Source organism: Gorilla gorilla, chromosome 18, assembly GCF_029281585.2.
Source record: "Gorilla gorilla gorilla isolate KB3781 chromosome 18, NHGRI_mGorGor1-v2.1_pri, whole genome shotgun sequence".
Classification (NCBI taxonomy): domain Eukaryota; kingdom Metazoa; phylum Chordata; class Mammalia; order Primates; family Hominidae; genus Gorilla; species Gorilla gorilla.
In genome coordinates, this window is record NC_073242.2 from 36,105,482 (window position 1) to 36,120,603 (window position 15,122).

The 15,122-nt window shown below is 53.5% G+C and overlaps 1 protein-coding gene across 1 annotated transcript; it reads left to right on the top strand.

Annotated features, from left to right (window-relative positions):
• Positions 1-3,595: 3,595 nt before the first annotated feature.
• ZNF48 (zinc finger protein 48) lies at positions 3,596-8,280 on the top strand. The gene is made up of 3 exons (XM_031002984.3): positions 3,596-3,741; positions 3,943-4,036; positions 5,501-8,280. The coding sequence occupies exons 2-3, from the start codon at positions 3,958-3,960 to the stop codon at positions 7,276-7,278; spliced, it is 1,857 nt and encodes a 618-aa protein (XP_030858844.1). The 5' UTR covers positions 3,596-3,741; positions 3,943-3,957; the 3' UTR covers positions 7,279-8,280.
• The last annotated feature ends 6,842 nt before the right edge of the window (positions 8,281-15,122 follow it).

Genomic DNA, 15,122 nt, shown 5'->3' on the forward strand with positions numbered 1-15,122 from the left:
GGGGGGTGGGGGTGGGGTAGGGTCTTGGTCTGTCACCCAGGCTGGAGTGCAGTGGCATGATCTCAGCTCCCTGCAACTTTCACCTCCTGCGCCCAAGAGATCCTCTCACCTCAGCCTCCCAAGTAGCTGGGACTACAGGTGTGCACCACCACTCCCAGCTAACTTTTTTGTATCTTTTTATTTATTTTATTTTTTCCTGAGGCGGCGTATCGCTCTGTCGCCCAGGCTGGAGCGCAGTGGCGCGATCTCGGCTAACTGGAAGCTCCGCCTCCCAGGTTCACGCCATTCTCCTGCTTCAGCCTCCTGAGTATCTGGGACTACAGGCGCCCACCACCACGCCCATCTAATTTTTTTGTATTTTTAGTAGAGACGGGGTTTCACTGTGTTAGCCAGGATGGTCTCAATCTTCTGACCTCGTGATCCGCCCACTTCGGCATCCCAAAGTGCTGGGATTACAGGAGTGAGCCACCGCCCCCGGCCCTGTATCTTTTTACACACGGGTTTTCACCATGTTGGCCAGGCTGGTCTCAAACTGCTGGACTCAAGAGACCTGCCCACCTCAGCCTCCCGAGGTGTTGGGATTACAGGCGTGAGCCACCATGCCTGGCCCATATTAGGTTTTCAATTAGTATGTGGCCCACTGTTTATTCAACCCCCACTGCCTGGAGTTGTTCATTCAGCCCCCACTCCAGGCAGAGTCTGGACTTTGCCGAAATCAAACCAATTAGAGTAATAGCTGATACTTTTGCTAAGTGCTTTACACATATTCATCCTCAACCATCAAAGTTAGCTGTTATCATCCCTATTTTACAGTTTGGGAAACAGAAGCTTAAGTAACTTCCCTAAAGTCAAGTAGCAATTAAGTGACAAAGGCCAAGAACCACACTCTGCATAAATGGCTTTAAAGACAGTATCTGCAGCCACTGAACACTACAGAAGGTATCTCTGTGCGCTACACTCCTATAAAATTTTGTCCATACAGGCAATATAGAACCTGTCACACCATCTGACAACTCCATATCCTATTGGGCCAAGAGCTCCCTGAAGAGTTTCTTTATTTCCAGGGCCTAGGACAGTGTTTAGGTATTAGCTAGTGATCAATAGGTATGTGTTGATTTCTGGTCCCTGTTTCTGTCAGTGTTAACATCCATGCATGCCAGGCACACAGAGATTCATTACTACAAACTAGAACCCTTCCTGTTCTCCCACACTATCGTGAATTGGTCCATATAACTCTTTTTTTTTCTTGAGATGAAGTCTCGCTCTTGTCCCCCAGGCTGGAGTGCAATGGCGCGATCTCAGCTCACTGCAACCTCCGCCTCTGGGGTTCAAGTGATTCTCCTGCCTCAGCCTCCTAAGTAGCTGGGATTACAGGCGCCTGCCACCACGCCCTGCTAATTTTTGTATTTTTAGTAGAGATGGGGTTTCACCATGTTGGCCAGGCTGGTCTGGAACTCCTGACCTCAAGTGAGCTCCTGCCTCTGGCTCCCAAAGGGCTGGGATTACAGGTGTGAGGCACCACACCCGGCCTTTTAAATTTTATTTATTTTTTTGAGACACAGTCTGACTCTGTCACCCAGGCTGGAATGCAGTGGCGTGATCTCGGCTCTTTCCAACCTCCGCCTCTCAGGTTCAAGTGATACTCTTGCCTCAGCCTCCTGAGTAGCTGGGATTACAGGCCCGTGCCACCACGCCCTGCTAAGTTTTGTATTTTTAGTAGAGATGGGGTTTCACCATGTTGGCCAGATTGGTCTCAAACTCCTGACCTCATGTAATTCACCTGCCTCGGCCTCCCAAAGTGTTGGGATTACAGGTGTGAGCCACTGCACCTGGCCGGGTCCATATAACTACCTTAACAGTCTCTCTTTCTTTCTCTTTTTTTTTTTAGATGGGGTCTCGCTCTATTACCCAGGCTGAAGGGCAGTGTCACAAATATGGTTTACTGCAGCCTCAACCTCCTGGGCTCAGGTAATCCTCCTGCCTCAGTCTCCAGTGTAGCCAGGACCACAGATATGTGCTACCATGCGCTGCTAAATTTTTGTTTTTTTTGTAGAGACAAGGTCCACTTTTTTGCCTAGGCTGGTTTCGAACTACTGGCCTCAAGTGATCCTCCCACCTTGGCCTCCCAAAGTGCTGGGATTACAGGCATGAGCCACTGGGCCCAGCCCATTCTCTCTCTCTCTCTTTTTTTTCTAAGAGACAGGGTCTCGCTCTGTTGCCCAGCATGGAGTACAGTGGCATGATCCATGATCATGGCTCACTGCATCCTTGAATGCCCAGGTTCAGGGAATCCTCTCAGCTGGGATTACAGGGGCAGGCCACCAGGCCCAGCTAAATTCTCTAATTTCAGTGATTTGTGTACTTGCTCCTTTAGACTGGTAGCTCTCCAAGGACAAATCTTGCAGGTGTTTCAACTTTTTATCCCCAACTCTTGGCTTAGCACTAAGATGCTAATAAATGTGAATTAATACATAAACCACAGTTACCCCCACCATCATTGGCAGAGGGGCTGAAGACACCTCCAGACACTCTCTCCACCCCAAAACCAAGCCCGTCCAGAGAGCAGATACTGGGATCTTGCTCCTAGGGCCTGGGAACCTGGAAACACAGCTCCAGCCAGGGGCCCATCAGGATGGGAAACAGGGCTTGTTCTTCAGCCTCTCCCTGAGCCTGGCCTCTATAGGGCTGCCGACCTGTCCGGAGTCTTTCTGGCCGCCTCTTTCTTTGTGTCTCTTTCTTTTTGTCTCTGCCCGTTCCGCTATCGTCTTTTGTTCCTCTGCTTCTGGGCCTGTTACTCTCCAGGCTCCAGCCTCTTACTGCTCCTCGGACTCTGCGTCAATGACTTTATCTCTTATCCGTTTCTACGTCTCTTTGTCTCTAGCGGCCAATCTTTGGCTCCCCTTATTTTTGGTCAGCCGCTGTCCCTCGGTCTCTCTCTGCCTTTGCGTCCTCTGTGACTCAGGGCTCTGATGTGAGTCTCTGGCTCAGGGTCTCTGTTCCGGGCCCCAGGTCTGATTCCATCTCTCCAGCAGCATTTATCCGGTGTCTGCCTCTAGCCTCTGCTCCTGCCTCGGTCTCCCCAGCCCAGCCCCCATTCCATCCCCACCCCCACCCCCACCCCCACCCCCACCCCGGGCCCTCGGCCTCTCGGACCAGCCCCGCTTTGTTTCCCACGTCTCGGCGCCCCGCCCCGCCCCGTCTGGGGTCTCCGCCGCCCTTTGTCTGCCTTGGTCTCTCCCCCACCCCTTTCCCCGGGTCCGTCTTTGGATCCCTCTTTCTTTGTCTCTCCCAGGTCGGAGTGGCTGGCGCTGTCGGCCGGCCCGGGAGGTCGGCGCGGGTGGCTGGAGACACACAGCCACAATTACGAAGAGCCTCGGGCCTCACCACCCAGCTGCAGCCCAGGAGGCACACGGTTAATACCACCGAGTTCGGGCCGCCGGCCTCGGCTTAGAGTAGCCCCTGGGCCGTACGCTGCCGCCCGCCGGCCACAGAGCTACCGCCGACGCGGGGGACCCCCACAGGCGCGCAGCTCCTCCAAGGTCCTAGAGCGGCTCCGTGCGGCCCCGCGCTTCCGCTTCCCGTCCCCGCCCCCGGTGGCCGCCCCCGGGACGCCTGGGTCCGAGCCCACTCCCGGCTTGGCGCGGAGCCTGCATCCCGGAGCCGCTGGCGGCTCGGGCGCCTGCACCCCGCTGAGGAGCTCCAGAGGGCGCCGGGGTGGCGGAGCCGGAGGCGGCCGGCAAGGTGAGAGCGGCGGCTGCTCGCCGGGAGGAGCAGCAGGTGCAGGGGCGGCCGGCGGCGCGGGCGGGGGGCACCGGGAGCCGCACCCGTACCTGGGACCCGACGCCGCCCGGTGCCCGCGCTAGCCGGCAGAGGGCAGCGGCAGGGCGCCGCGGGCCACACATGGCTGCGTGACCGCGGGATGCTCTCTGTCCCCTTGCTCAGGGCGGCGTGCCGGCGATGGAGCGCGCGGTAGAGCCTTGGGGCCCGGATCTCCACCGCCCGGAGGAGAGGGAGCCACTGAGAGGCGCCCGCACAGGTGAGGGCCTCGGCCGTGCGCCGCCACGGACAGGTAACGGCCGGTGGGGACTGCGATGCTTGGCTGTGGCCGGCCGAGATCCTGGAAGATCGGACGTGAGCTGTGTCTCTGGGGAGATAGGGGGAGGGGAGCAAACCCCGAGGGAGGGAGCGGAGCTTTCGGAGCACCAACTGTGCGCCAGGCCGGGAGGGGCTCTTCACGGCCTCTGTCCCCTCCCTCACGGCCTTCCTCATCCTTACTGCCTCTGCCCTACTTCAGGCTTCATTCTGTTTTATCCTGGCAATTGCAGTAGCCTCCTCTCTGCCCCTTTCTCTCCACTGATGCATTCTCTCGCCAGCTTGATCTAAGTCCAGATACAATCCCGTGTCTTCTGGAAAACCTTCCCTAGCGTCCCCCTGTCTCCTAATTAAAAGCCTTAGCTAGTGTCCAATCCAAACCGTGCGTGCTCAGGCTAGTCCCAACATCCTTTGACACCTTATCTTCCATTCCATTCCATTATTTTCTCTTCGCTCTGCTGTAATGCCGGTTCCTATTTCCTTATCTCCTATCTCTCTTGTGACAACATAGTTATTCTAGTTATTCTGAACCCACAATTATAACCATTGATACTTTAATCTTATCTCTCCTACCACCCTAAGCTTCTTGAGGAAGGGATGTGTGCCTGGGTCCTCTCAGGTACACACAGGATAACTGATGTAATAAATTACCGAATGGGCTAATATAATAAGATACAATAATAATAGCAAATACCAGGTTTTCCAAATAGACAATATAATGTAGGGATTAACACGGGCTTGAGTGTCAGACAGACCTTAGTTAGACACCAGGCTTTGCTACTTTTTTTTTTGGCGACAGGGTCTCACTGTGTCACCCAGGCTAGAGTGGCACAATCACAGCTCACTGCAGCCTCCACCTCCTGGGCTCAAGTGATCCTCCTACCTCAGCCTCCCAGTAGCTGGGACTGCAGGTGTGCACCACCATGCCCAGCTAATTTTTGTATTTTTTTTGTAGAGATAGGGTCTCACCATGTTGCCCAGGCTGGTTTCTAACTCCTGGGCTTAAGTGATCCACCCACCTCGGCCTCCCAAAGTGCTAGGATTACAGGTGTGAGCCACCCTGCTGGCCTGGCTTTGCTACTTTCTAACCTTTATAACCTCCAGCAAAAGGACTTAAATTCTCTGAGTCTTTCCATGCCTGTAATATGGGGATAGTCATAGTGTTATAGTATTGTTTGCAAGCGTTTAATACTAATGCTGAGTTTGGTGAATGACATACATTAAGGGCACAGTAAAAAGAAGTTTTTATTGAGAGGCACAGATAGTAAGTGCACCAGAGGTTGAGAGGACAGAGGGATTGGGGTTCCTGTGACCACAGATTGTCAAGGGAGTCTTCCTGGAGAGGCTGCTGTCAAAGATAAGTACCGAGCCAAAGGGGAGGGTCTACAACTTCCTTTTCTTTCCTCAGGTCTAGGGAGTGAGAACGTGATTTCTCAGCCGAATGAGTTTGAACATACCCCACAGGAAGATGACTTGGGGTTCAAGGAAGAAGATTTGGCTCCAGATCATGAAGTAGGAAATGCCTCTCTCAAACCTGAAGGCATCCAGAACTGGGATGACTTATGGGTCCAGAGAGAGGGTCTAGGAAAGCCTCAGCCTCGGGACAGAGGCCCCCAGCTCCTGGGTGAACCACGCTGGGGCCAGGCTAGTAGTGATCGGGCCGCTGTGTGTGGTGAGTGTGGCAAGAGCTTCAGGCAGATGTCAGATCTGGTGAAACACCAGCGGACCCACACAGGGGAGAAACCCTACAAGTGTGGGGTCTGTGGCAAGGGCTTTGGGGATAGCTCTGCCCGGATCAAACACCAGCGGACTCATAGTGGGGAGAAGCCCTATAGATCCCGGCCACCAGCCCAGGGTCCCCCAAAGATTCCTCGGTCCCGGATCCCTGCTGGTGAGCGCCCCACTATTTGTGGTGAATGTGGCAAGAGCTTCCGGCAGAGTTCTGACCTGGTGAAACACCAGCGGACACACACTGGTGAGAAGCCCTACAAGTGTGGCATATGTGGCAAGGGCTTTGGCGACAGTTCTGCCCGCATCAAGCACCAGCGGACACACCGGGGAGAGCAGCCCCCCCGACCAGTGGTGCCCCGACGGCAGCCATCTCGGGCAGCCACGGCAGCTACCCAGGGACCGAAGGCCCAGGACAAGCCATATATCTGCACTGATTGCGGCAAGAGGTTTGTGCTCAGCTGCAGCCTCCTGAGTCACCAGCGCAGTCACTTGGGGCCCAAGCCCTTTGGCTGTGATGTGTGTGGAAAGGAGTTTGCCCGGGGATCCGACCTGGTGAAGCACCTGCGGGTGCACACGGGTGAGAAGCCCTACCTCTGCCCAGAGTGCGGCAAAGGTTTCGCGGACAGCTCCGCCCGAGTCAAACACCTCCGCACCCACAGTGGCGAGAGGCCCCATGCCTGCCCGGAATGCGACCGTACCTTCAGCCTCAGCTCCACCCTTCTTCGCCACCGCCTCACTCACATGGAGCCCCAGGACTTCAGCTTCCCAGGCTATCCCCTACCCGCTCTGATCCCCAGCCCACCCCCACCTCCTCTGGGCACCAGCCCCCCGCTGACACCTCGAAGTCCCTCACACTCGGGTGAGCCTTTTGGCCTGCCTGGCTTGGAGCCAGAACCTGGGGGCCCACAGGCCGGGGAGCCACCCCCACCACTGGCGGGCGACAAGCCCCACAAGTGCCCTGAGTGTGGCAAGGGCTTCCGCCGAAGCTCTGACCTGGTGAAACACCATCGTGTGCACACAGGGGAGAAACCCTACCTCTGTCCTGAATGCGGCAAGGGTTTTGCTGACAGCTCAGCCCGAGTCAAGCACCTCCGCACCCACCGTGGTGAACGGGCCCGGCCACCACCACCATCCACTCTGCTGCGGCCACATAACCCACCTGGCCCAGTACCCATGGCCCCTCGACCCCGAGTTCGGGCCCAGCCTTCTGGACCCAGCCAGCCCCACGTGTGTGGCTTCTGTGGGAAGGAGTTCCCCCGGAGCTCAGATCTGGTCAAACACAGGCGTACACACACGGGGGAGAAGCCATACAAGTGTGCAGAGTGTGGCAAGGGTTTTGGTGACAGTTCTGCCCGCATCAAGCACCAGCGTGGGCACCTGGTCCTGAGGCCCTTTGGGATAGGGGATGGTAGGGCAAGGCCCCTCAAGCAGGAGGCACCAACAGGACTGGAATGACTCGGTCCAGGGAGGGTGGAGGCCCAGGAGACCAAAGGGAGGGGCTCTGCCGCTTAGCAGAGAAGAAAGGGCCTGGGAGGTGGTGGGAGGGAGAAGGAAGGGAAGAAAGGGGAGGAAGAATAGATAGAAATAGGGATTGGAGACAGTAACCTTGAAGCTCAGGAAACTGTCCTGGCTGGGCTCAGTCAGGACCTTGCCAGGACGGGCTGTACCCGTGGCTTCTAGAAGACTGCCTAGCACACAGGAGGCATTCAATACTTGTTGAATAAATAAACTGTCTTTCACCTAAGGACTCAACCCTAAATTCCTGCTGCCTCATCTGTTAAGAACTGACACTTTCCCCTTGCTGGGCAGGTAGTACACACCTGTAATCCCAGCACTTTGGGAGGCTGAGGTGGGAGAATCACTTGAGCCCAAAAGTTTGAGGCTGCAGTGAGCTGATTGCACCACTGATGCCTCCCAACCTTGCTCTGGGAGACCAATGCCTGAACCAGGGTTTGTTTACCTTCTGAGCTGCAGAGATGGGGCTTCTGGAATTTAAGGTAACAGGATGAGGCAGGGGCATCTTGATCAGCCGGATGGGTCAAATAACTGCTGTGTGGCATGGTGGTACCCACCCCTATGGAGGGGCACTCTTGGACAGAGCCCAGACCTTTGTGCCCTGGAGGGAGCCAACCCACCCTGACACGGAGACACTGGCAGAATAGACCAGAGACAGAAGGTGCTCTCATGGTATCCACCCTGGATGCCAAGCCGAAGTCCTGGTGGATAGCAGAGGCCAGCTGTTTGGGAAAAGGGCAGGACGCTCTGAGGCCTGGCAGCCACATTTCCATGTGTCTTTTTACCAATAAACGGCTTCTCTTCTGAGGCTTGGACAGTGTGTGTGTACACACAGGCATGAAAAAGGTGGAGAGGGGTCTCTGCGCACAAAACTCAGACTCTAAATTTTGTGTGGTTCCCTTGCTCTCTGAGCCCTTTAAATAAAGAGGTTGTCTTGGCGTAGTCAGCGGCTTTCTAGCTCCGACGTCTGGTTCAAAAACGGCCGCCAGCTCCATCAGCCGATGCCCCAGGCCTGAGGTCTGGCTGCCCGCAGGCACCACCTACGCCGCAGCATCCAGCGCTACCCTTAAAAGGAAAACCGCGCGGCGCTGCAGAGACAAGGCAGCAAGGAGGAGGAAGAGGGAGGCGTGCGGGGGGCGTTGTTGCTATGGCGACGGCTGTCGGCGGGAGGCAGCCCACAGGTCTGGAACCGGCGTGGAAAGCCCGGACGCCGGCGCGCCGCCCACCGGGACCTGGGAAACCCGACACCCGAGACCCTTTTTATGCGTCGGGAAATGAGTCATTCGGCTGCACAGCCCAAAGGGAGGGCAAACGGTGCTCCTTCACCCCCAGAAAAGCCCGCCGGATTTCCCGGCGCCCCGCGGGGCCTGGGAAGCAGGTCTGCAATCCCTAGCGTTTTCACAACCACTGGCCTGATCGGCCAGGGATTAAAAAAAAAAGAAGTCCAGGGCGGTTCTCCCCGCTAAGCAATGAAGGCAACGAAGTACAGGGTCGCAAGTTCCCGCCTCCGGCTCTCCCCGATCTCCGTGCGGGAAGAATCCCTGGACGGGTTCTCGCGAGATCGTAAGCACTGGCCTGGCTTCCCTAGAAACCGACCAGGGCTGGCTGCAGTGTGGCTCCTCGCGCTCCGCCCGCCCTTTCCAAATTGATGCGCTCTCAAAACCCTAGAACCCTGCGTTCGGGGCTGGGGCTCTTGATGGCCTGAGCGGAGCCCTTTGGGGCTTCTGGAAGTTCCTTCTTGCTGGTTTTCCTAGCTCCCTTCCCTACCAGTGTGCCCTCCAAGCCGACCTGCAGTGAACTTTCTTTTCTTTTTTTTTGAGACGGAGTCTCGCTCTGTCGCCCAGGCTGGAGTGCAGTGGCGCGATCTTCGCTCACTGCAACCTCCGCCTCCCGGGTTCAAGCGATTCTCCTGCCTCAGCCTCCTGAGTAGCTGGGATTACAGGCGCGCGCTACGACGCCCGGCTAATTTTTGTATTTTTAGTAGAGACGGAGTTTCACCATGTTTGTCAGGCTGGACTCGAACTCCGGACTTCGTGATCCGCCCGCCTCAGCCTTCCAAAGTGCTGGGATTACAGGCGTGAGCCACCGCGCCTGGCCACTTTCTTTTCTTGATTTCTTTCTTTTTCTTTTTTCTTTTTTTCTCAAGACAGGGTCTCACTCACTCTGTCGCCCAGGCTGGAGTGCAGTGGCAGGATCTTCGGCTCACTGCAACCTCCGCTCGGGTTCAAGCGATTCTCCTGCCTCAGCCTCCCTAGTAGCTTGGATTACAGGCGTCCGCCACCGCGCCTGGCTAATTTTTTTATTTTTAGTAGAGACAGGGTTCCACCATGTTGGCCAGGCTGGTCTCGAACTCCTGACCTTAGGTGATCTGCCCGCCTCGGCCTCCCAAAGTGCTAGGATTTATACGCATGAGCCACCGTGCCTGGCCTGCTTTCTAAAATTACATCTGGCCATGTCACTCCCCCATTGAAACCCCACTGGATCTCCATATGCTGCCCCCAAAGCCTAACTTTCATTGGCACTCAAGCCCTTCCATTTGTGTGGTTTCAGCCCTGGGCTCCTTAAATGTCGTTTCTTTTACTTGGAATGCTCCTCCACCACTACCCACCCCTTGTTAATCTCCTCTGTCAAAACACCTCAAGCACTGCTTCCTCCAAGAAGCCTACTCTGACCCTCCAGTCTGGGTTAGTTACAATCCCCTTCTCTGAGCAACCCGTCTCTGAGCACCTAACACATGAAGAGCTTCTTGAGGATAGTTACTCACTCAACAGCTGCACCTATTGTGTGCTGCATACTGGGATAGAAAGATAAACAAGACAAAGTCCCTGACCTGTTTTTATGCGGGAGATAGACATTGAACAAATAATTACAAGTGAGGTGAGAAATGTCCAGCAAACCTATGAGCTGGAAAGAATCCTCTGTGATCCAAAGGCCTTTCCAGGCCAGGTGTGGCTCAGGCCTGTCATCCCAGCATTTTGGGAGGTTGAGGCAGGAGGCCAGGAGGCCAGGAGTTCGAGACCAGCCTGGGCAACATAGTGAGACCTCTCTACAAAAAATACAAAAATTAGGTGGAACGCACCTGTAGTCCCAGCAACTCAGGAGGCTGAGGTGGGAGGATCACTTGGCCCCAGGAAGTTGAGGCTGCAGTGAGCCATGATCATGCCACTGCACTCCATCCTGGGCAAAAGAGCGAGATCCTGTCTCCAAAAAACAAAAACGACCCCCGCCACCACCAGAAAATACTGTAGTCCCAGCTACTCGGGAGGCTTGAGGCAGGAGGATCACTTGCGCCTGGGAAGTCGAGGTTGCGGTGAGCTGTGACTGCACACTGCACTCCAGCCTGGGGGACGGAGTGAGACCCTGTCTCAAAAAATATATATATATTTCCACAAACTACTGCCTCCTTGCCAATCTGGCAAAGTCCCACTCATCTTTAGTTTTTGTTTGCTTGTTTTTTTCACAGATGAGTTCTCACTATATTGCCCAGGCTGGAATACAGTAGCTATTCACAGGCACATAGTGCACTATAGCCTTGAACCCCTGGGCTCCAGCAGTCCTCCTGCCTCAGCCTCCTAAGTAGCTGGGACCATAGGTGTGCGTCACCACACCTGACACCCACTCATCTTTCAAGGTCCTTCACAGTTACCTTCTCAGTAAGACCAGCACGAAATACCTAATACCCCCGAAAGAGTGGTTCACTCACCCCACTCTTCTCCTACCAGAACACCCTATTATCCTTTTCTTATATCACTCATACTGTATATTTAGAGATCTATTTTAAATCAGAAGCTTCTTTTTTTTTTTTTTTGTGAGACAGAGTCTCACTTTGTCACCCAGGCTGGAGTGCAGCATGCAATATCGGCTCACTGCAGCCTCAACCTCCCAGGTTCAAGTGCTCCTCCTGCCTCAGCCGCACAAGTATCTGGGACTACAGGCACGTGCACCATTATGCTCAGCTAATTTTCTTTTTTTGGTGATTTTTGTACAGACGGGGTTTCACCACGTTTCCCAGGCTTGTCTCCAACTCCTGAGCTCAAGCAATCCACCTGCCTCAACCTTCCAAGGTGCTAGGATTACAGGCGAGAGCCACCACGCCCAGCCCACAAGCTGCTGCTGCTGCTGCTGCTGCTGCTGCTGCTGCTTCTTCTTCTTCTTCTTCTTCTTCTTCTTCTTCTTCTTCTTCTTCTTCTTCTTCTTCTTCTTCTTCTTCTTCTTCTTCTTTTCTTCTTCTTCCTCTTCCTCTTCCTCTTCTTCTTCTTCTTCCTCCTTCTCCTTCTTTTTTTTTTTTTAAGACAGGGTCTTGCTCTGTTGCCCAGGCTGGAGTGCAGTGGCGCGATCTCAGCTTACTGCAACCTCCACCTCCTGGGTTCAAGCGATTCTCATGCTTTAGCCTCCCAAGTAGCTGGGATTACAGGCGTGTGCCACCATGCCCAGCTAATTTTTGTATTTTTAGTAAAGACAGGGTTTCGCCATGTTGGCCAGACTGGTCTTGAACTCCTGACCTCAAGCGACTACCCACTTTGGACTCCCAAAGTGTTGGTATTACAGGTATGGGCCATTGCTCCTGGCCCCAAAAACTTCTTTTTTTTTTTTTTTGAGATAGAGTTTAAGCAATTCTCCTGCCTCAGCCTCCCAAGTAGCTGGGATTATAGACATGCGCCACCACACTAGGCTAATTTTTGTATTTTTAGTAGAGATGGAGTGTTGGCCAGGCTGGTCTCGAACTCCTGACCTCAGGTGATCCACCTGCCTCAGCCTCCCAAAGTGCTGCGATTACAGGTGTGACCACCGCGCATGGCCCAAAAACTTCTTTACTAGACTATGAGATCCTCAAGAACATGAACTAGATCGTATTGCAAGTAGGTATCTGTAGATGGTTGCAGGGCAAATCGATGGAGCCCTTTACCTTCTTTTTCCAAGTTCCTATTTAAAACAGCAGGAGGCTCCTTCCAGTAGGGACTTTCACTGCCAGGGACAGGCTCCTGGCTAAGTCTCCTCACTGATTCTCTCTTAATCAGAGCGAGATGCCTTGCTTTCGCTAGAGGTTGGGTTCTGGCCAAGTTTACCCTCTGCCTACCTCTCCTCCATCTCCCTTGCTACATTTCCCCTTGTTCACTCCCTTGGATGCTCAGATCCAGCAACACAAGTCTTCTTCCTATTCCTCAAACACACAAGCTTCTGCCTCAAGGCCTCTGCAGTTCAGTCTCAAACGCTCTTCTTCCAGATTTTCAAATGGCTAACCCTTTCTCATCATTCAAGGTTCATCTCAAATATTGTATCCAGGCCGGGCGCGGTGGCTCACGCCTATAATCCCAGCACTTTGGGAGGCCGAAGCAGGTGGATCACTTGAGGTCAGGAGTTCGAGACCAGCCTGGCTCACATAGTGAAACCCCCTTCTCTACTGAAAATACAAAAAATTAGCCAGGCATGGTGGCAGGCACCTGTAATCCTAGCTACTGGGGAGGCTGAGGCAGGAGAATTGAACCCGGGAGGCAGAGGTTGCAGTGAGCCAAGATTGTGCCACTGTCCAACAGCCAGGGCGACAGTTGGAGACTCTGTCTCAAACAAACAAACAAAATATTGTATCCAGGCTGGGCATGGTGGCTCATTCCTGTACTCCCAGCACTTTGGGAGGCCAAGGCAGGCAGATCACTTGAGATCAGGAGTTCAAGACCAGCCTGGCTAACACGGTGAAATCCTGTCTCTACTAAAAATACAAAAAAAATTAGCTGGGCGTGTGGTGGGCGCCTATAGTCCCAGCTACTTGGGAGGCTGAGGCAGGAGAATGGTGTGAACCTGGGAGGCAGAGCTTGCGGTGAGCCGAGATCGCGCCACTGCACTCCAGACTGGGGGACGGAGCAAGACTCCGCCTCAAAAAAAAAAAAAAAAAAATTAGCTGAGTGTATGGCGTGCACCTGTAATCTCAGCTACTCGGGAAGCTGAGGCAGGAGAATCCCTTGAACCCGGGAGGTGGAGGTTGCAGTGAGCTGAGATCGTGCCACTGCACTCCAGCCTGGGTGATAGAATGAGACTCCATCTCAAAAAAAAAAAAAAAAAAATTGTATCCTGAGACACCTTCCCTGCTTGCATTAAAGAAGCCCCTGTTACCATAGCCGCTCCCTGTTGGATCATCTTGTCGGATTTCCCTCGTTGCACCTATCATTATCTGATATTATCTTCCTCTTTACATGTGTACATTTTTTTGCACCCTTAGTAGTGTCACAAGAGCCACTATTTTTATATGTTTTGTTCACTACTATATCCCCCATACCTAGAATGGTGACAGGTATATAGGACTCAATAAATACTCAGAGAGGCCGGGCGTGGTGGCTCAAGCCTGTAATTCCAGCACTTTGGGAGGCCAAGGTGGGTGGATCACAAGGTCAGGGGTTTGAGACCAGCCTGGCCAACATGGTGAAACCCCATCTCTACAAAAAATACAAAAATAGCCCGGTGTGGTGGTGTGTGCCTGTAATCCTAGCTACTTGGGAGGCTGAGGCAGGAGAATCACTTGAACCTGGGAAGCGGAGGTTGCAGTGAGCCTAGACTGCGCTATTGCACTCCAACCTGGGCGGCAGAGCAAGACTCCATCTCAAAAAAAAAAAAAAAAAGAAAGAAAAAACCTCAGAGAATGAATGCAAAGTGGCTTTTGGGGATCCTGTGTGTGAGTATCCAGGCATTTGACCCCTTCTCCCAGCTCTGGGAAAGAGCCAGTTTTATAACTTCATTCCTGAGAGGTAATTTGGTGCAATAGAAGAGCACAAGCTTTCAATCTGCTGCTTGCTAGCTGTGTGACTTTGAGCAAATTACTTAACTTGTCTAAGCTTCCGTTTCTTCTTTTGTCCAATGGAGATATTATTGATCCCAACAGGGCTGTTGTAAAGAGACAACATAGAACTTGTAAGCACTTGCTGAATGTTATTTCTCTTTTCCTTCATGATTTCTGAATCTTAGTTGCCCCATTCATAAAATGGGAAAATTAGATATCTGCTTTTTCAAGGGAAGTGGCTGTTTTTCAAAGGAAGTGGCATTTGTTTACTCCACTAAAAAAAAAAAATGTATTTTTATATGAAATATCCCAATTTAATTTTTTTTTTCTTGAGACGGAGTTTCGCTCTTGTTGCCTAGGCTGGAGACCAATGGCATGATCTCGGCTCACTGCAACCACTGCCTCCCCAGTTCAAGCAATTCTCGTGCCTCAGCCTCTCGAGTAGCTGGGATTATAGGCATGCACCACCACGCTTGGCTAATTTTTGTATTTTTAGTAGAGACAGGGTTTCACCATGTTGGTTAGGCTGGTCTCGAAATCCTGACCTCAAGTGATCCACCGGCCTCCGCCTCCCAAAGTGCTGGGATTACAGGCATGAGCCACCGCGCCCGGCTTTGAAACAATTTTTTTTTTTTTTGAGACGGAGTCTCGCTCTGTCGCCCAGGCTGGAGCGTAGCGGCGCGATCTCGGCTCACTGCAAGCTCGCCTCCCGGGTTCACGCCATTCTCCTGCCTCAGCCTCCCGAGTAGCTGGCACTACAGGCGCCCGCCACCACGCCCAGCTAATTTTTTGTATTTTGTTTAGTAGAGTCGGGGTTTCACCGTGTTAGCCAGGATGGTCTCTATCTCCTAACCTCGTGATCCGCCCGCCTCGGCCTCCTAAAGTGCTGGGATTACAGGCGTGAGCCACCGTGCCCGTCCGAAACGATTTTTTAAAAGTAAAAATACCCTAAGGGCCAAACAAGGTACCCCGGTGGACTGGATTTAGCTTTGGGCTGTTGTTCATCTAGGCTACT